The following is a 20,924-nucleotide window of genomic DNA, read 5'->3' as shown; positions in this document are numbered from 1 at the left end:
GCGTTGAACGCACTGGGAATTGTTGAAGAATTTTCTGCCAGCTCTCAAAATTAGGATTTTACACTGCCATCAATAACAAAAAAGTTACTCTAATGAGAAGCCATTCTGGTTAAATGAAGAAATACTAGTAGTGATAAAACATTTATTAGTTTAATACCCAAAAAGCGAAAATAGAAAAGGCAGAAGTGTTCCCCGGGTGGTTTTTGTATTTGAAACTGTGGAAGAGGATGTGTCCATCCTGTGCAGTAATATGGAAAGAAGAGAAAGTTTGCAGCAACAAAGGAGGATCTGGGAGGCAAGAGTGGTTGAAATTAAACATTTTCATATCCTACTAACTTTTACATCCAGGAATTTTAAAGGAAGTAGCTGAAAAGCTCTGTTAAGTGGCTGGTAATTTATAATAAATCTTGGGAAATGGGAAATTCCAGAAAATTGGAGGGCTGCCAACTGTATTTCCGATATTTCACAAAGATAAAAGGGATGTCCCAGAGAACTGATGGCTGGTTTAACTTGACGTCAGTCCAGGGTAAAATAGTGGAACAACTATTTCAGAATCTGTCAAGAGAGAACTTGGAGGTGAAAGGTACAGATAATTCCAGTTACAGTTGAAGAGAGAGCCTGGCAAAAAAACTCACTGGATTTCTTTGCTCTGTCAGGATTGCACGTCTGTGTGATAAAAGCAGCTGTTGATTTGCCTTTAGGAGGCCAGAGTAGGTGGTCCTTTCTGCCTTTCGGGTTTGTGAACCATATAAGGAATGCCCAGAGATTAAAACTCCCATGACAGAGTTTCAAACAGAAATAATCAAGCCACTCTGTTTCCCTGGGATAAAGTGTGGCTTAGTTTTGGGTTTGGGGTGTTAATCTCCTATTTGATTTGATTTGATTTCATTTGATTTGATGGCTTTTGCAGCTTTAAGTGTGCTTGAGTACATTGTAGTTCTGAGGGGGCAAAGAAAAAAACGAGCTTCAAAAAGCTTCATGAAAAGCTCAACAAATAATGCAAGTATTCTCAAACACAGATAAAATCCAAGTTCTTCATATAGCAGTCTTTGTAGCTCTAATCCCTCGTTCTTTACCATGGCAAAGAAGATTTCATAAGCTCCTCTGGATCTTGCAGGAGAAGGAAAGCTTGTGTTTGCCTTCTGCTCATTTTGCAGTCCTATAAGAAGCTACAGATCAGATGCAATGTTGGCTTTACGTACCCTCAGAACGAGTACCCAAATACATCAAACCTTTTCTTTTTCTCTGGGCTCCTTCAGACTGCAGTTGCTTGCACTGTGTCCAAGTGTCCATTTTTGTCTCACATCCTCTCCTTACCTTGGCTGTAGTCTGGTAGCTGTTGGCAGCAGAATTGATTGCTTTCCATGCACCTTCCTCCATGGGATGATTTATTGTCTACAGCAGGAAAGGCAGTCAAGTTCCAGACTCGGGGCCAGTCCATGGATAAAGGGACTTAAAGTAGGCACCTAGGTATATGTCAGACTCTGAGAATAGTGGGAAAGCTTGCAACTCCTGCTTAAACCTTCTGATAACAAAACAGTGATTCTCAGATCTTTGCAGGATCAAAACCGCATTGGTGTAATCCAGGTATCCCCTTGGCACTTGCTCTGAGTTTCTAAATAGTCATTTCAGTCATCTTCTGATCACTTGATCATTATAAAAACGTTAAAATAGGGGGTTTTTGCGTATATTGATTGTACTTCCAAGATTCAGTGTAAATCTGTGGATCCAAATGCAGTAGTCATTAGAATCTATTTATTTGTTTAGTTACTTTGTTATAGATTAGTCAAAAATCTATGATCTACTGTAAAGAAACATTTTTTCATTCAGTTTTCAAGGGAGAACATCATAGTTGATATCCCTTTGGTTGTGGAAAATGCTGCACAGACAGACAGTGGCCCGTTCTTAGGAGAAGGAGCACCTGTATTCTTTCCTGAGAGCAGAAGGTGCAAAGTTAACACCCTACACAAGTCTGTCCCAAATTTAACCCAGTGACCTACTGCATGCTTCCCTGCTCTCCACGCATTAATCACCACAGACACGTTCCAAAGGACATGCCAGTTTGTGTCCCAAGGAAGGATGAAGGATGTTTTGACCACCTGCTAACTTGCAGCAAAGATGAAAAGCTTGCATTTTAGGGGATAAAACAAAGAGAGCAGATTTTTCCCATAACAACTGTGCAGTATGACAGGAGAAAATGGGGTTGGGTTGCTTTCCCAGCCACTGCAATTTGTGTAGTCAAAGGTGTTCACAGTGGTCTTGGCTATAGCCTCTCAGGCAGATAGAACTGCTTCCACTGGTTCTGCAACTAGACTGGAAAAGCAGTCATTAGTACAGCTTAGTGAAGAAAAGGAAAAAAATTTGAGAGAACTTTCCTGTTTGCTTATTTGTGGATTTTTTTTTGTGATTGTTTTTTGGTTTTTAATTTTTTCTTTTTTTAAAAAGTGAAAACAATACTCATTTTATAGCAACCAAAATTTAAAGTACAGAGCTTCAGCACTGAATTCCACTTTAAGCTTGAGAATAGAACATAAAAGAAATTAATAATTTTTATACAAACAACTTGTTAGCGTAATCTTTGACATTCAAAGGCTGCTGAAAGGAGCTGCACAGTGCTGTTGTTCATAATTTGTAGTTTCCAAACTTTGGTGGCATTAGGGCAATATCAGCTGTGTCTTTGTTCTCAGTCATGTTAGCAAAAGAGATGTCAAATACAGAAGCACCTTCTTTACTATCCTGAGAGACTGTCATACTGGCAAGTGACCTGGATATTTGACAAACCATTTGTACTTCTGCACTTCCATCATTTCAGAGGGCATTTCTGCAGTGTGAGTTATACTTATATGTACACACATGCTCACACCAGTACACATAAATTACTTAAAGGTTTAGGGAAAAGGGGGAAGCCATAACACTGTATCACTCCTCAAGCAAAACCCCCAAATACTCATTTAAAGCAAGAAAAGCAGTGGGCATTTGCCAGAATTTCCAGCCCCTGTTTGTGTGGAGACCTTAAACTTTTTCAGAGAGCTTACCATGCTGGAAGGCAAAATAAAAACAAACCACTGTTTCATTTTTCTCTCTCAGATTCTTTAATCTGGCAATCCAGCTCACCCAACAACAATCCAAAAGGTTACGTCTTACCAAGGTCCTGAAACCATTGACTACCTCAGAAGAACATAATGTGTTGTTTGTTGTGCTTGGCGGTTTCCTGGCAGTGTTTCAGTGTTGGGCATTCCCCATTCTGCTTTGAATAAGCTATTTTGAGTAGCAGACTTAGTTCCAGTCCCCTTCACCGTGGCCAGCTACTGTAAAGAGCAATGTGAAAGCTGTGAGAGGAGATTTTATCCAGAAAGAGTTCTGTGTTTCTTGCTTTCCATGTTCATATATGTCAGTCAAGCAGGTTCTGAGAAATAAGGATAGTGGACTGTTTTTGTGTTGTTCCTCCTGTTTTCCTACCTGGTCTATGTGGCAGATATCCCTGCCAACAGCAGAGGAATTGTAACTAGATGATTTTTAAGGTCCCTTCCAACCCAAACCATTCCCCCACACATCTATCGTGCCTCTTTCCTGAGGGCATCATCAGTTTATTTACAGAACATTGAAAATTCATGTTAAATTAAGCCTGACTCACTCAGTGTATGAAAATTAGTAGTATAATTATATAATTTTTACTGAGTCATAAAAACATTCATGTGTATACTTTGCCTAGTAGGCCTGTATAGAATGTATAGGTCAATGCATATACTGTGTGTAAACATTATTTGCGTGTTAACTAAGGTCCCTAAAGAATGTGAGCTCTCATTACCTTGTTCGTCTGGGTTACTCTCTCAAGAAACGATAGCAACACAACCCTCTGAAGTCGAGAAATAGGTTTTATCTCTATATGGAACATAAATCTGTTTGGACTCATCAAAGCAACCTCCACTGGGAATCCCTGACTCCTTATGGTACCAATCTCTGAACAACCTGAAGCACAATTTCTTTAGAGTAGACACCTGGGGTTTAAATAAGCATTCATCATGGAGACTACAGGCATCCTGACAGTACTTAAAAAAAAAAAGATTCAGTGTAGACATGAAGCTGTGGTACACTTTTGCTCATGTGTGCATTCTACCAATAGCAAAACCATTGTGAATAAAAATGCTACAGATTAAAGTCATATTCAGCAATTCTGTTTAAAGGTCTGCAGGATCAGACTCTCTCTTTTGGGTTTGTTTTTTTTTTTTTTTTTTTTTGTTTTTTAGGGGTTTTTTTTGTTAGTTTGTTTTTTGGTTTTTTTCCCGCAGTATCTATCCAGTTGTGCTGTAGGGTCTAAGTCTAGTGTTAGAAAAGCAGTGAGTGACTTTGCAGTGGGACTTAATTTCAACATCAAAGCCTCTGCACTGTGATGATAATTGAGCTGTTCAAAAACAGCCATTCCACAGTCTGCAGGATACATCCCTGTTCCTGTCAGTTTAGCTAAGGAAGGAGTATCCAGTATTCTCATCTCCATTTGGAACCCATGTGAAGCTTGCCATAGAGAAATGGGGCTCATGGCCCCGCCCTGCAGCCAGCTCAGGCACTGATGCTTCTGCCCACTGCCTGTGGTGTAACCCATGGAGGACCAGTTTGTGTTCCTTGAACCACTTGCTGTTCTGCTGTTCCGCAATTCCAAGGGTGCTCCCTGGGCTGTGGACGCTCAGTGGGTTGGAGCCGTGCAGCCTCCTCAGCAACAGGAATTCTTGCCTTTGGGAGACGTTAGCAAACATCTGCAGGGCCCTGCTGTGTGCCCAGCCAGACCTGCCTGTCTCGAAGGCCCATGGTTAAATTCTCCCTGGGTCCCTTAGCTGTTCCCCTTCCCACTCACAGTCCAGGGAAGGTCCTTCTTCAAGGCACTACGGTCAGGAGCACCAGCCATCACTCTCGGGAGCAGCATATCTGCAGCTGCTGGCCAGGAATGCTCTGCTGTGTCTTTTCCAGTTGTCCATGTACATTGTGCTTTACAGCAGAAGCTACCTGGTCAATTTGTAAAGTTCATCTCTTAAGACAATCTTGCTAATGGCCCTGGCACCCACACTGTGTTTGGCAGGAGGAAGTCCATGTAGCCTGGCGGCCCACAAGTCTATTTTCAATTATCTGGGGTGCTCAGAGAAGAAGACATTAATATTGCTAAGGATGACATAGCAAATTACTACTGCTCCCTAACCTTTTTAAATTGCTAACACTGTTGTAATCTGTAATTACAGAAATCAGTGTGAGAATTGTGGCACAGTATAATTATCTTTCCTGATACTTTATTGCTGTATGAATTATTAATCAAAATCAGTCTTGTGTAGTATTTGCGGCAACTAAGAAGAATAATCTATAATTAAATTTCGTTGTTTCTATTTTTGTGCTGGTGTTTTATGATGTTGTAATTGATAATTAATTGGTTAAAAATTCACACAATTCTTGGGAGTTTCATATGACTATGACTGCTCAGTATTCAGCATTTATTAATTGAATAATGGGCTCACTGAAGAGACCTTTGTATATAGTCTGCTGTCATTACAATGAGCTCTCAAAAATGGTGAATTAATCATTAGGCCTTTCAATAGTTTCTTTTTAAAGAAAAGCAGTGACAATATAATCATATCCTTTGTTGTTATAGCTATAATTGAGAGATCGTAATAACCAATTATAAGCATGGTCATTTTAGGAGCTCTGAAGTGTCAGTTATTGATAACTTTCTTTAAAAACAAAGTGTTGATTACACAGAACGAGTCTTTTCATAGAAAAAATATTAGGAGATGTGGAAGGAAGCCTGGAAAATTATTTTCCTCCCACTTGCCACTTAAAAACAGTGCATGTTTATTCCTAAAAACTGTCAAGTCTGATGTGCTTCTGCTGCCAATTGTCAGAAGTACAAGCTGCTCTCAACTTTTTTTCATTATTTTATCATCATTCTCCCCATTTTTTTCTGAGTACCTTTTGCTAAATTGTTAGGAGGAAAAAAAAAAACAATAGAAAATGTCAGAACAGAAGAGCATTTTTTCACATTCTCTGCCTGAATCTCATTGAACAGAAATACTGTGAGACATTTACGCGCAAATCTGTAATGCAGACTCCAGCTACTACTGACCAAAGAGCCTTAGATGTGTTCAAGTTGGCCACTTGAAACTGTTCCTTAGATTCTTCTGCTGTTAGTGGAGCTGATTGAGAGAATGTGAACTGGAACTAAAAATACTCTCAGTTCAGTATTGATCCTCTCTTAACACAATAAGGGGAAAGTTGGGAGTTGCCTTGCATAGCAGGACATAAAATGTGATCTCCAGCTTATGCTTCCAAGAAAAACCTGTGGTTCATTTTACACCAGGTCAGGCACTGCAATTCCTAAATGAGGAATCACAGTGTTATATGTTGGCTTCTGTATTAAAATGTAGCATTACAGGCATAATGAGGAGAAACTGATAAACCTTTTTAGACCTTTGCAGTGAAGTTGTTGGGAGTCCTCTGTGCACTGTTATAGATGTGATGTCCTGTTTACATTGCTTAGGGTACAAGGAGGCAGACGAGATGATGCCTTTAGGTCCCTCTTTTCCCCCATCCTTGCTGGTGGTTTACCACGGACAGACTACAAAGACACTTCTGCTGCAGTTTATGCACCTATTTATGAGTTGAATTTAGCATTGTATGGCTTCTCATGTCCTAAACCAGCTGCTCTGCCGGAGCCACTGGGTTGTGGGAGTTCCTGGTGTCAGTGACACCCACCACATGTAATCTTTGGACAGATGTTCTCTACTGCTTGCCTTCAACAACTTGGTCCCCACACAACTTCAGTTCCTGTTTGAGAAAGGGGAACACCAGGCAGCATGTCCATTGCTGTCTCCCACAGCTGGGGACCGGGATGCAGAGGTCTAGGAAGCAGTAGATTTGGGGTTTGGCAGTGGTTAGTAGGTCAGGAAGGATGGATAATACAAGGACATTTGTTGTTGGACAGTGGAATATTGTCTGTGGAATATTGGGCAGTGGAATATACACGCTGCATCATGTAAATATTCATCCCATGTAAGATTGTACTCTCAGTAATGTGGCTCCAGATATTTTTATTAGGAGTAACTAATGCTTTTACATATGGAGTGAATTCTTTGCCCAGTAACATTCAGCAGTGGTCAGTTGTACATATGCTTTATTGCAGTGACTGTGAAATCTCTCAAGGAAAAACTAAGCAACCATCCTGCTATGAGGATGGGGTACTATTTTGGTTTATTTCAATGGTCAGGTATCACAGCCTCTCCAGGCAACTTGTTCCTCAGTTTTTCCTTGTTCAATCTAAACCTCTGTTGTTTCAAATTGTTCCCAGAGTCTGGCTCGATCATGTCATGGACCTTGCAGGGGGACCCTGTATGTACATCCAGGCAGTCTGCCATCCTAGAGTTAAGTGTGCCCAACCTTGCTGTAGCTCCAGAGAGCAGAGAAGCTTGGACACGTTGAGCAGCATGACCACAGCCAGATGTGAGCCAGTTTCTGAAGAAATTCCACTGCTAATATGCTGAAAATTGTCCCTGCATTCCTCCTCTGTTGAATACAGTTTATCCTAAGTTATTTCCAGTCTGATGCAATTTCTCAGTTTATGGCAACTGAATTTCTCTAACAGCATTTCTAAAGAAATTTGTCAAAGAATTTCTGAAAGTCAACACTAATTACATGTACCAGTGTTCCTCACTGCTAATTTGATGCACTTCAGGAATTCTAATAGAGCCCATCAGAGACATGACTTCCCCTTGCAGAAGCCATGCTGCTTTGTCACGATGATAATTTGCCTGGTTAAGTGCTCTGTAGCTCTGCCATGATAGAGATTTACCTTTTCACATAATTAGCCCAGTTCTTATGCAGGACTTTCTGGTGTGTCTTGATAAGATTTTCTCTCTCCTCCTGTTTCTCTTTAGAAACAGACACCACATTGCCTGTGCTCCAGTCTTGTGAGGCAGGAACTGGTTTTTTGTGATAGGTAATGTATTTTTGGTAGCAGCTCAGTCAAAGTGTTTATGAGTTCCTGGAGAGTTTTAGATGAGCACCAGCCAGTACAGACAATGTGCTGCAAACCAGAGTGATTTGGATGTTCCGTGAGCAACATTTTTAGTCTCCTGAGGTTTTGTAGGCTTCCTCCATGCTGAAGAGTTTGGTGGGATCTTCCACCCATCACCATGGAAGGAACTTGTAAGCAACCTTTTATTTCACTTCACTGCAGTGGCTGGCCTTTACCAGCAACTTTTTTTGGCTCAGTTTCAATGGTGCTTTCCTTGCCCACAATAGTTCATGCCAGTTTCTGGAAACTTTTGTTTCATAGAGGCTTTTTCTGGCAGCATGGTGACCTATATGCAAACAAATGCACAGCATGTTCTTTTGAGCCAGAGAAAGGCTTGCTAAGACATTCCCTTTTCAGTTTGAAGAAATACGAAGTGTGTAGCAATGATTTCCATGAATAAGGTTCTGCAAACTCAGCATAATACTGAATTCAGCAAAAAATGATGCAGTTTGAATTAACACTGTGTAAAAGGCTTGCAGCCGAGCTTGCCTCAGAGTTCAGAGATAATACCAGATCCCTGGGTCTTTTTATTCCAAGGATAGAGGAAAAAAAAGAGTTTAATTCTTCTAATTTTCGTGCTACTACATGCCAAAGTCCTACAGTGACCTTTTCTCTTTGCCCTCTAAACCCTTTCCCTGTGAAAATGAACAATATACTTCCCAGTGAGGGGTTTCACCATCTTGCACCTTTCCTGCAGGATAAAGCCCTCTTGGAGAGGAAACACCTCACGTCTGGAGGTCATGTGGTCGATGGCAGACTGTGGAAAAGGAAAAACTGTAAATCACTGGAGTTGAAGCATTAAAAGCTGATAAATAGGTGGTCCTGAGCCATAGCCCAGCCCCGGTTTCCCTGTGCGCAATGCAGGACTCGGGCGCTTCCTAGAGCAGCCAGGGGCACGGGCAGGGGGAAGTCTGTGGAAGGCTGAGGTCACAGCTGCCAGACAGGGCATCCATGTGGATTCTCAGGGGCTGTGGGAAGGTGATTGGCATGGATCCACCTTCAGGAAGCCCCTGGAGTCACAGCAGCAGCCTTGGGAAAGTATGATGATGTGGGCAACGGGGTGCAGGTCCTTCCTGGGAGCACAGGTGCCATTTGCAGCCCCAGCACCTCAGGACTGCACTGCTCAGGTTTCCTAGCAGAGGAGACAGACTTGCTTACCAGTGGGGAAATACACCATGATATTTTCAGCACTTCACAGCACATGCAGCAATTTAAAAAAAAAATACACTTGATGAGAGCTGTAGTTAAAAAGTGAGAAATTACTAATTAGTAACTAAGTAATTTGGGGTTTGATTCACACAAATTGCACTATTACTGTAAGAGAGGATTGCAATTTCAGGCTAGCTGGGGTTTGGTGGGTTTTTTCTAAGGCACTGAAAATATAATTGATGTGCTGTTCATTATCTGCCAGGTGTCGGGTTTCTTGTCCTTTTTTTTCATCATCTGAGATATTACAGGCATAAGACATGCCTGGAAAATAAAGGGGGGAAAAAAACTTACTGCTTTCCCCTTTGCATTGTCATGTGCAACTCTCAGGTTTTCCCACTAGATTGTTCTTGTAAACTCTTTCATTTCATAGCACGCAAGAGTGACCACTTAGAACATCATTATAGTGCTATCGTTAGCATCAGAGTTTAGTTATACAGAAAGCTGTGAGTGAGATGAGCTAAGTGTCATTTTCTCTTTTACCTTGGTGAAGTGCTAATAGCATGATTGCTGTCAATTCTTCTCATTAGTCTCAATTTATACAGAGAAATTTTTTTTATTATTTCTAGTTAAGAAATCCAGCTGGTATAACTCACCCCCCAAAGTGTCTCCTTCCCCTGCCTGTATGCAGATCAATTAGCAGCTATGTATCTTCTCTCTACATGTTAAGTTGTTGAAGGACTAATCTGTGTTCGTTGGTTGTGGGTTTTTTTCTGTTCACGTAAGCATTTCAGCTGAGTGCTCAAAAGTGTAGCATGAGTCAGCATAAAGATTGAAAATGCCAGTAAAAGAAAATCTGTAAGCATTCCATTAAGACTTCCAGTAATATTACAGCTTTGCTCTGTTGGCAAAAATACCTATTCTGTACAGAGTCATCATAGCCGATGGCTTAAAAATACTCATGTAAAGGTGGGAAGATGAAGTCACCATTGAGAAGTTTAGTCAATATAAGTAACAAGTCTGTCCTCTTAAATCCATTCTTGTCTGGATGATTAGTGTCTTTCAAGTGGCACTGTAGGAAAATGATAACCTAGTTTGAACTCACAGCAAGAGAAATAGTTTGAAGTCATGTTGTGTCTAGTGATGTGCCTGTATATTGCACTAGCAGAGGAGAATGCTGCAACAATCCACATGAAAAAGTAGCAGAGGAGGAATTTTGCTTTCACTTGATACAATAGTCATGTATTTACAGTGCAGCAATACTCTACCAGAATACCATCATCTTACCCTTAGCCCTTGATGCCTCTGAATTTTACCTCTCAGAAGGCAGTTGTTATTCTAAATAAGGAAAAATAATTCCTTTAAAATGCTGCAAGTTTGTGCACTTGCACAACTTTCCCTTCAGCAGTAGGTAGAGTAATACATACCAATAATCCTTTTCCCCATATAAGCCTGAAAACAAGTGGGTTTGGTTTGGGATATATAGTCTGCTCAGTCACAGGCTTTTACACCTTCCTACTCAGAGAAGTTGAAATGGGAAAATAATGCAAAAAGGATTCGGTCCAATGCTGGGGAAGAAGTTTTTAGTAAATTAATTAATTCAGTATATCAAGTGCAAAGGGGGTTCATGCAGTGTGAGGTATTGGGGAGAGCTGTTTCCCTCCACCATCACCACTGCAAATCCAGTCTCCATGTTCAGAGGCTTTGCCAGTTCTACATGTGTCAGAAACTGCGGAACATCAGGCAGAGAATTTCCCTGCCTCAGACAGTAGCAATGGGTGTGTAATGGGTGTCTGACATCATTCCAACCTCTGCTCTTCAGTCAGAAGAGCCTCAGCAGGAGCAGCCTCAGCACCCATGGGCTGCCTGGGGCTGCACATCCATTCAGGTGAAGGGATTTTTTGGGTCTGTGGGTCTGGAATTTGGGAAGATCTACTCTTCTTAAATGGCATTAAGCCACTGATGAAGGCATGTTGCTTTAGCCATACATGGAAACAGATTTCTTCTGAAGCTGCTAAATATCTTTCTCTCCCTCTTAAGGCTTAAAATTGTGATTGAGAAAGTAAGTTGCTGTAGTTAGTGGCTTGTCTTTGTCAGGTACAGTTCCACCTTACCTTTTACTTGAGCTGAGGTCTTCAGTGTGACTGTGTAGTGCTGTCTGTCTGCTGGAGAATAGACCTGGGGGTTTGAGGGGTTTTTCCCTTTGATCTGGAAATATCAGAAGCAAGCACCAAGCCCTTTTTTTCACCATTAGAAAACCCAACAGTCACTCTAGCTTTTTTCTAAAATCTTCTAAAATTTCCAATGTCCCCATGTTATTGCCATTACTAAACTGGAAATTGGAGATGCATAGTAGGTGGTTGAAGAAAAGCACTTTTCAGTCTGTCTAAACCCTATTTTGGTTTTGAAGGGGGAAGTTGGTGGAGCAAGTAGGTAATCCAAGCATGACAGGGTGAAATCCAGTGGCATCAAACCAGTATCATTCATTGTATGCTTCCCTAGGAACATTCTTGGATTTAAGCATTAATGGGCTGCTTGGCTGTGGTCTTGAGGTTTACAGATCTTGAGCTGAATCTCCCCATAGCGTATCCACCCAGGGACCGTGCTGCTCCTCACCACCTTGTTTGTGCTTTCTTCTCCCTTGTGCCCTGCAGGGTGTGAACGGCATGTCTGTGGATGAGAAGACTGACTCCCCCATGTATGTGTATGAGTCAACGGTGCACTGTACCAATATTCTCCTCTGCTTAAATGACCAGCGGAAGCAGGACATTCTCTGTGACGTGACGCTGATCGTGGAGGGGAAGGAGTTCCGCGCCCACCGGGCTGTGCTGGCTGCCTGCAGCGAGTACTTCTTGCAGGCCTTGGTTGGGCAGACGGAAAATGACCTGGTGGTCAGCCTGCCAGAAGAGGTACAGTATGGGCACCGTGCCCCCACCGTAACAGGGTACCCCTTCCTCCCTCCTGGGGAGGAAAACCTCTGTGGTCTGCTGGGGTGGCAAAGGGAGGGGGGCACAGGTGTCAGTGGCTGTCCCAGCACGGCTCAGGATGTGCTGTTTGTGTTTGGGTGGGTTGCAAATCACTGAAGGATGGACATGTTCACACCATGCCAGCCTTATGGAGGCAAAGCTTTAGGATGCTTCATCTCGCTTTTGTCGCTGCTGCTGAAGGAATTGCTCCCAAACATTTCATTACGTAGCCTCATTCAGGGCAGTATGAAGACCCTTATATTCCTCTGCTCTTCTAGACAGGAAATTTGAAAGGAGTGATGTGACAGCTACATGGCAGGTTATTGTTGAAAAATCATTTGAGCTGTCATGTTGTTGGGAGTTTCATTGCTGTCCACCCCTCTCTGGCAGCTCATAGCTTTATTCCACTTCTTTCCCCTTTCCTGCTCCTCATTCAGTCTGGCTTCCTCACAGCTCCCCTCATAAAGAGTTTGGGATTTAACCGTGTTTTCCCCCAAGAAACCATGAACTCAGTCTGTCAGAGAGCAGAGGTTTTGTCATGCAGCGTAGCTCCCACAGCAGGAAACCCAGGGACGTAGAAAACACCTACCTCACTGGAAAGTTTACTTTATTTTATCACAGAATCTCACTGGCTGGCTTCCACCCCCACTGTAATTTCCTCACAGCCGTAGAGCTGTGACGGCACAGCTACCGTAGGGCACGCTGGTGGCTTTGCTGCCCACAGAGGGGAGGTGCATCTCTGCTGCCTTGGCACTGCCTGCCCAGTGTCTCCAGCTGGGAAGGGTGGCATGGGGAGAGTGTCAATGTACCCAGGGCACAGCACAGCAGTCACTCAGTGGGAAGGTGCTCTGGCATATGGAAGGTTTTTCACCATCTTTTGCTTAACGCCCTTGAGGAGTCATGGTGTGTTTTTAAATGATGACAGGTCCCAAAATGTCACACATCATTTTTCCCCCTCTGGTTTAGTTCTCCAGAGACTTCAGCAGCGTTGTAATATTGTCACAGCACAAGTTGGAGAGCATTAGAAGTAGGTCACTGGCTGTGACTTCATGAGTCCTGACACTGAGTATTACTCATGAAGACATTCCACCCAGACATTTTGCATAGGAGTTTAGAGGACCCGCTAGGATGCACACTTTGATTCTGCAGTGTCCACTAATAATTTCCAGTGGAAGAATCGAGTCACAGTCAGTTGCATGGCTTTCTTGACACAAGCAAGGGTAGGAGCAGAGAAGGGACAAAGCATGCCCAAGGGTGCAGAAGTGTGAAATTGCAGTGCTCTTCTATGAAGTCTTAGTGAAACCTCTTGTGTATAATTCAGATCCTATTACATAAAGAAAAGTAATTGACATTCAAATAAGCACATAGAAGAGTGACTGAGATGTTCAGAACAATGAGCCTGGCCTAAAGGAGGAGAAGAAAGGACCATGGCAGGCTCATACTGTTGGTGTGACAACTGAGATGTGCTGCAGCTCTAGTTAGACGGAGGAGCTGAAACAGCCGAGAGCAGGAATTTCTCTCCAATGCCAAAAGACACTGTTGGCTCAAGCACTGATTGGTTTTCAACCAGCTTTCAGTAAAAGTAGATTGGAAATTAGAAGATTTCTAATGCCAGCAGCAGTAAGGTGCTGAGCTGCAGGCCAGTGGAGGGGTCATGATGTACTTGCACTTGGTCACCCAGTCCTATGTTAATATGACACTAAAGACTTAAAATACAAAGGTTTGTCTTTGTATGTGTTTTATATGAGATGCTGTCTAAGAAAAAAATCCTCCAGTTCAACCATAAATCATTTCTATTTAAGTGAATCATCTTCAAATAAATGAAGTATTAGAGTTTTACATTTTAGAATGTATCTCAATGAAAGATCAAAAAATTTTTGTGACTTAGGTTTACAGTGGCTGCTCTTATGGCTCCAGTGAAGCTCATGGAGATGCAGAAGTAGTGAACCTAGTTCTTAAGGTTTTTCCAAGAACTTTGAAATCGTCATGCCTTATCCAAGACCAACACTGCTACTTTGCTACATGCTTCTATTAGTAGCAGAAGAGCTACTAAAAGAGCTACTAGAGCATGAGGGCTTTGACTTTCTCATCCTGGAAAAGAACTCTCTTGGCCTATTAAAAGAGATAATGAGTTACCAATGTTTACTTGTACAGATATTTTATTTTCCACATGCAAATTAATTGCTGCTAAACACATTGAATCTTAGTTTTCTTATGGCTACTTTTCTGAGGTAGCTGTGTGTGAGGTGGTCAGCTAAATAATTTCCTCACAAAAGCTAGTCACTCACAAGGAGAGCAGCCTGATGCATCTCACTATTTCTCAGTTACTCCTTGGCTAAGATGCACGTCCCTGCTTCTGGTGCTGGTCAGCTTCTCAGCGCTGGGCGCTTTGATAGTGCCTGTGCAGAGATATGGGAAGTGCCTCCAACAGCATCGGAGCTCCTGCAAGAGGAACTGAAACACTCCTGGTTTGTAAAAGCTGATAAGGCAGAGGAAAGAGTTATATGGCATTTAAAGAAGCTAGCAGGGTCATCTTTGGTTCACAAGCTAAGGATGCTTCCCAAGGCTACTGTTTTCAGTCTGTGGTCTGCAGAACTCTGGCAGCAGTGGTACTCTTTAGGTATCTGTGAAAACTGACTTATTCTGTCATGTAGGGGGTTATTCCTCCAGCGAAAAAATTTTAAACAAAAGCTGAATGTGAATATCCTGAACAATTACTTTTTATGCTTAGAGACAATTTATGTTGGTGTAGAATACAGAAAAACAGATACTGAAAAGAATTTTTAAATGTAGTCTTCACTATTCAAAACTTCTCCAAAGGTAACAATTGTTCATAAATTTACAGAGCTATTTTTAAATCAGCCACACAAACACTGTATTTTAAATCTGAGTATAGTTTAAAAACTGCTGAAGTACGTTGTGGAGAAAGGGCATTGTTGTTACTATCATTTGTCAAAGGTTTGGTGTTGGAGCTGAATAAAGCTTTATATATAAAGCTTTTACGTTCATGTTATGTTGGTGTGAGGAAGCTTAACATCAAAGAAAAGAACTTACTTCTGATTATTCAAAGCAGTAAATCCGCCTCTGAAGTCTAAACTGCAGACTTTTTTTACTTCATAGCATGTTGGGGTCATTTTGTTAATCTGGCATCCAGACATTGTTAACTGTTGTCTAGCTAAACAGGGAACAGATGTTTTTCACATTATTTCTTGTTTATATCCAGTTACAAGCAAGAGCAGTCTTTACAATACACCAGTCATTTCAGTAGGGAGACATTGTGCACACACAGAATTGGGACTAGTTGGATTTAGAGGGTTTCAAACCACTGCAAAACCTTGTGTTAGACATTTCAGTTTAGTTCAAGCATGTCTTAACTGGCCTCAGTTCAAACCTTTCCTTAATCAACTTAAACAAAGTCAGTATGGAGCTAATTCTGCACTGATTGAAGAGTTTCCATAAACCCTTTTGTGCTGGCCTTGGTAATTTGATTTTGTACCACACCTTTTGTTAAGGCAACATATTTCAGTGTGTAGACAAGCTGCGCAGAACAGCTGCATAATAGCGAGAGCTCAGATGTGGCCATGGTGTGTGAACTATCAGCCCTCAGAGCAAGTTAGAGAAATGGAGTGTTTCAGCTGCCTACAGCTAATAAAAGACAGACCCATTAGCTCTTAACTTCTATGCTTTTTTCTTCATTTTCAGTTTTGCCAAACAACTGGAACCTTACCCGGGGTGTTTTTCAGCAATTAATGCAGCTTTCCTCTAGCAGGTGCTGTTAAAAGCAACCCAGAATTAGTACTTTCAAAGAACTGAGTTTGAAGCTGTAAAGTTGGTTATTCACTCCATACCCCTAACTGTTGTTTTGTTTTATTTAATCACAAAAACTGGTCTTCCTTCCTCTAACAAGGCACTTAATTAAGTTTTTAATTTATGATAAGAAGTTAAATGGCACTTACAAGGTTTTTTAATGGTTTCCACTTCCCATCCAGATTACAAAAAAAGGTGTGATGGAGAGAGACACGGCTGTCAGCCAGGGGTATTGTAGGTCATGCCAATATTAGCTGGCAGCAGGCCTTTATCCAATTAACATTGCTTCATCACTGCAAGTAATAGCTCTCGAGTAGATGATTGAGTCATTCATGCTGTAGTGGTACTCAACTTTACTTGAGAAGGAGCCAGTGCTTCATCAAATGGGCTTTTTATTTGCTATTATTACCTGCCTAACTCTGCTAATGGAAGTGCACAGCAAGTCTGGATGGGCAAGGTGAAAGCTGGGCACTGGATAAGGGAGCATCTTGTGTGCAAACACCTTATTCACTTTTGTGAGCTGTGGGTGCAGTTAAATGGTGAAAAGGCAGAAATAGAAACAGCAACAAGTAAAAGTCCCCAGTGGCATTTGATTCCTGTAGGTTAGAAAGAGATTCTCAATGTTGCTTGCATTTTTTTGATTTGGGAAATTACACTTGAAAGAAATTTTCACCATCCATGAGAGCGCCAAATGCCTTCCTCTCAGATGAAGCTAAACAAAGGTTTTCTGAAACAGCAGACCAAGCTTTCTTTAGCACTGGTCTGATACCAGCCTTTGTGTTCTTTTAGAAACTTGCTTCCCCAGTAGGTTGGTTCGTTTTACCTGTAGCCCTCAAATTTCTTGAATCTGTTTCAGAGTGGTGACCTTTTTTAGTGCAATGAGCTGTCTGCTGGGAAAGTTTTCTTCCAAAACGATTAAACTGAGCTGTCTGTGGTGTCCAAGTCTTCCAAGGCGCAAAAGGAAGCAGCATCTCTTTTAGGATGAGGCTGTGGGATTTGTCCACACCGCTCTTTCCTTTGCTGTTAAAAGAATAGATGTAAAGGCTGAATTCCTCCGCATTCTCTCTCCTTCGTTGGTGCAAAACCTGCCTTTTCCCCACAGGGTCTAGTCCTGTGAAATTTTTAAAAAATAGTCATTTTTACTATTTAAAAAAATAGTCATCTGCTTCTTCGTTGACTCCCTCACACGGTGGGTTAAGCTTTGCAGGGAGAAAGGCAGGACAGGACCTCATATTTGGGATTCAAGGCTGGCAAAAGCTGAGTGTGTTGGAAGGCAAAGGCAGGCAGCAGCACTCTGGGTGGGACTGAGCCAGGCATCTAACATTAGCATGGCTCGTAGCTGACAGGGAGGAGAAATACTGGCAGCTGCTAACCATCCATGCCAACCTGCCAGCCTGAGGGAAAAATGCTGGGAATTAGCCAACGAGAGATGATTGTGATGAGGAGAAAATCAAAGGCAGGATGCAGGAGGTCAACTATTGAATACCCTGCTGGCTAAAGGCACTTACTATTCCTTTTAATCTCTCTAGAAATAAACACTGTTCTCTTACTTTGTCTTTTTCCTTTCTTTGTATTCTTTGTATGTATAAATATAATATCTTTGAAGAGTGTAGGGACTGAGCTGAGAGTGCTCTGCACAGGAGCATAGAGTGAAAGAGGTGATAAATGTGGAAGAGAGGAGCAAGAGGGCGAGAAGTTTATTTCCCAGCTGGAGGGATGTTTAACACAGTAGGGAACAACAAAAGACCCTTTTTCGTTGGCACCCTGGAGATATATTAGGAGTAGCTAAGGTTAGCTCTCAGAGAATGGAAAGCAGTAATGTGGCTTTCTCTTTACATTACTGTATTGGCCATTGATGTTCCTCACGGATTGCAGCACTGGCCGAAATTATTCCTGCTTTGTCTCAGGAGGTGGCAAGAACCTGAAAGCCATTATTCCCTTCATCTGCAGAGCTTTTTGTGGTGGCAAAGGGTTATCTCCATCAGGCTTCAAACTCACTTATGCTTCAACCTTACCTCAGTAATGCCACTTTAATCAGTTCATATGGATAGAAGCTTGGGTCTTTGGTTTGTGAAATTCCTCCCAGGGAATGTGTTATTTTTCATGCTGACCCACAGTGCCGACACAGACCGCACAGAGGGATGGCTGGAGGCTGCAGCTCTGTACTGAGAGTAAAACTGAGCATTTGGGTACTCTTTGAAGTCTGACATGACAGGACTCCAATTCAGGAGAAACTATGAGACAGAATTGGCTGGTGTTTTATGTATGTTGCTTATGTAGCACAGTGCAAGGTGCAAACGATGTACTTTGTTTCTGGTAGGTGAGCAATAAAACAGAAATGAGATGCTCAAGATGTGCGGCACTTGAGCAAAAGCTTCCAGCACTGCTTGATTTTTCATGCTTCAAGTGTGATGAAGAAACTAGCCACATACTTTTCATTCTGCATAGTGTAACTTCCATTATTTTCTGATGAGGGCTGTCTTGCTATTCATAACATTCTCTGATCTTCTCAGGTGGAGGAAAGCAAAATACATCTATGTTGTGGTGAGAGCTTAGGCTTCAAAAAGCAAAACAGAAGTCATGTATACATGCATGTTAAGTAGAGAAAATCTTGCAATAACTCCTTTCCCTCCCTTTGGCAGTAGCTGTACAATTTATTTATGTATTCCAGCAGGCATATGAAAGTGTACTGTGGAGGGGGATTGGGAGATGAATGCACAGAACAAAATTCACCATTGCAATAACTGCACTCAATTTTTTTGCCCCTGTTAGACTCCTGCCTCCCATTCCTGTTCAGTTGTGTTAGTGTTCAGGGAAACATAATCATGGAATAATTATAGGCAGGTGCTTTTATTGAACAGCTCTGGGTTCCAAATCTGACTCCAAGACGGGTTTGGGATGAACTTGTTTTTATACCTTTATCATTATACAACTACATATAAATTATTAAACTTATCTTGTTCTATTGTATACATTGATTTCATCCAAGCATGGATGTTTGTAATTTTCATCAAACTCCCCAACATTGTTTCTCATGATTCTTGTTACGATTAAACAATAATTATATCCAGTTACCAAACAATCATCACATCTAACAATCATAAAATTTATCATAGTCATTAAATGATTATACAAGTAAAACCTAACATTTTCCTAGGGCTTACCTTAACATTTTCCCAGGACCTACCAGGCCTATCCTTCCTTTCTAACTGCCCTGAATATTCCAGTATTTTAGAAACATTTTATCCCTATCCTGTCAGTTGGGCTGATGGACTGTGATTGCACTTGCTAGTGAAAAGGCAGTTTGCAGTGTGGAAGCTTTCTTGATCAAATATAACAAACATGGTCTAAAATGTAAAAGATAGCTTGAATAGTAAATCCTATGTTAAGGGCACGAGAAGAAGCAATAAGAATGCATAACAGGAGGTGGATTGGTTTTGTTTGTTTGTTTGGGTTTTTCGTTTTTGCTTGCTGTGTTCAAATATATATGAATGAAAATGAGATGGCTGAGCCATGACTGTGCCTCAGCTCTGAGCACTCTTTCAGGCCCTGCAGACTGAAAGATTTCTCCTTCTCCTCCCCCTCCATTTAAATTCTCTTACCTTTGCTTTCTCTCTTACATAAAAACCCCTTTCAATTTCATTAAAGACTTCAAACCAGGTATCTGCTCTCTTAGAGTCCCAAAATACGAGCTGGGCATTTGACTGAACTGATAGGTAAGGTCCAGTGAAGACACCTGGCAGCTTCACAACATCAGACACCACAACCTGTAAGATACTTTCTGATTACAGTACCAAGTTTTGTTCCCAAGACCCCCAAAAAATGAGATTTTAATCTTCATACAGCACTTTCTGACAAGGATTCCCTGGTGAATATTGTCAGACTGACTGTTTTTCTCAGCTACTAATGAAATTGAGCATGTTATGGGATGGAATATACTACGTATTCAAATTATGCATTGCAACAGTCAACAAACATTAAACCTAAGAAGTATGGTTCAATTTGGAAGTGAAGTATGGGGTTTAGGTGAGCAGAAGGCAATTGAATCATACTAGAATTTGGGAATTAGATGTTTTTTGTGAGTTTTGCAGAGTTGGATTTTTTTAGAGGAAGAAGTAGACACAAACGTTCTGTTGAATTTGATGCAAGCTCTGAAGAGCAAAATGTCTGGTTTATTCCAGGATTTTTGTGCTGTAATGAATTTTCATCTGTCCCATTTTGACAAGGGACAGCCAGCAAACACCTCTGAGTCCCAGTGCAGTCTAACACTGCTAAAAGCTTTGTCCTTGGGTACTTTATTTACTTTAATAAAATAAATAAATAGGAGCAGCTGTAGCTGGTCAAACTACAGATCTAGCCCAGGCTTGGTTTGTTTAAAAAAGTGAGTTTTACTTTCTCTGAAAGCTCTTGAGAGAAGGTTTGTTTGGCTGTTTGAAGACTTAAATGAAAAGAAATATCAGGCATCTCTCTAGTAAGCATGTTGTAAATTACTGGGAAAAGATATCCAGAGAAGCCACTGGCAATTGTTTTGAAGCCAGATTAAAATAAACTGAAAAATTTGGCATGGGTTTTTAGCAACAAACTCTTCAATGATATGTGTTTGACTGCACATTGTTTCATAACTGTAAGGCAAATGGCCTTTGAGAGTGACAAAATTTGGACACCCCTTTAAGAAATTTGGTGCTCAGTACTGGTGTAGATCAGTGCACTTCAGCATCCTAAAAGAGGATACATCAGATTTGCTAATCAACCTTTCTGTCTCTCTCTTTGCTTAATCTGACCTTCTAACAGTTGATGGCATTAAAGTGTGCATTTAACTGTGTCTGTTTCCTTGCACACAAAAGTAGATGGGTTTTTTTTGTTTGTTTTGGGGTTTTGTTGTTGTTGTTTTGTTTGTTTGTTTTTTTTTTTTTTTAGTTTAGAAGACTTTAAAAGACATTGTGGAGAAAGTTGAC

The 20,924-nt window shown here is 41.3% G+C and overlaps 1 protein-coding gene across 1 annotated transcript in view; it reads left to right on the top strand.

The window, feature by feature from the left end:
* The window catches only part of BACH2 (BTB domain and CNC homolog 2), a 180,930-nt gene that overhangs the window by 125,715 nt on the left and 34,291 nt on the right, over positions 1-20,924 (top strand). The window contains exon 6 of the mRNA XM_059469637.1: positions 11,851-12,105. Within this exon, the coding sequence (XP_059325620.1) occupies positions 11,863-12,105 (243 nt within the window). The 5' untranslated portion in view covers positions 11,851-11,862. The remainder of the gene's footprint in view (positions 1-11,850; positions 12,106-20,924) is intronic.

The sequence above is a fragment of the Ammospiza nelsoni genome, chromosome 3, assembly GCF_027579445.1.
Source record: "Ammospiza nelsoni isolate bAmmNel1 chromosome 3, bAmmNel1.pri, whole genome shotgun sequence".
NCBI lineage: Eukaryota > Metazoa > Chordata > Aves > Passeriformes > Passerellidae > Ammospiza > Ammospiza nelsoni.
The sequence above is the reverse complement of the archived record's forward strand: the minus strand, read 5'-3'. Positions and strand labels throughout refer to the sequence as shown.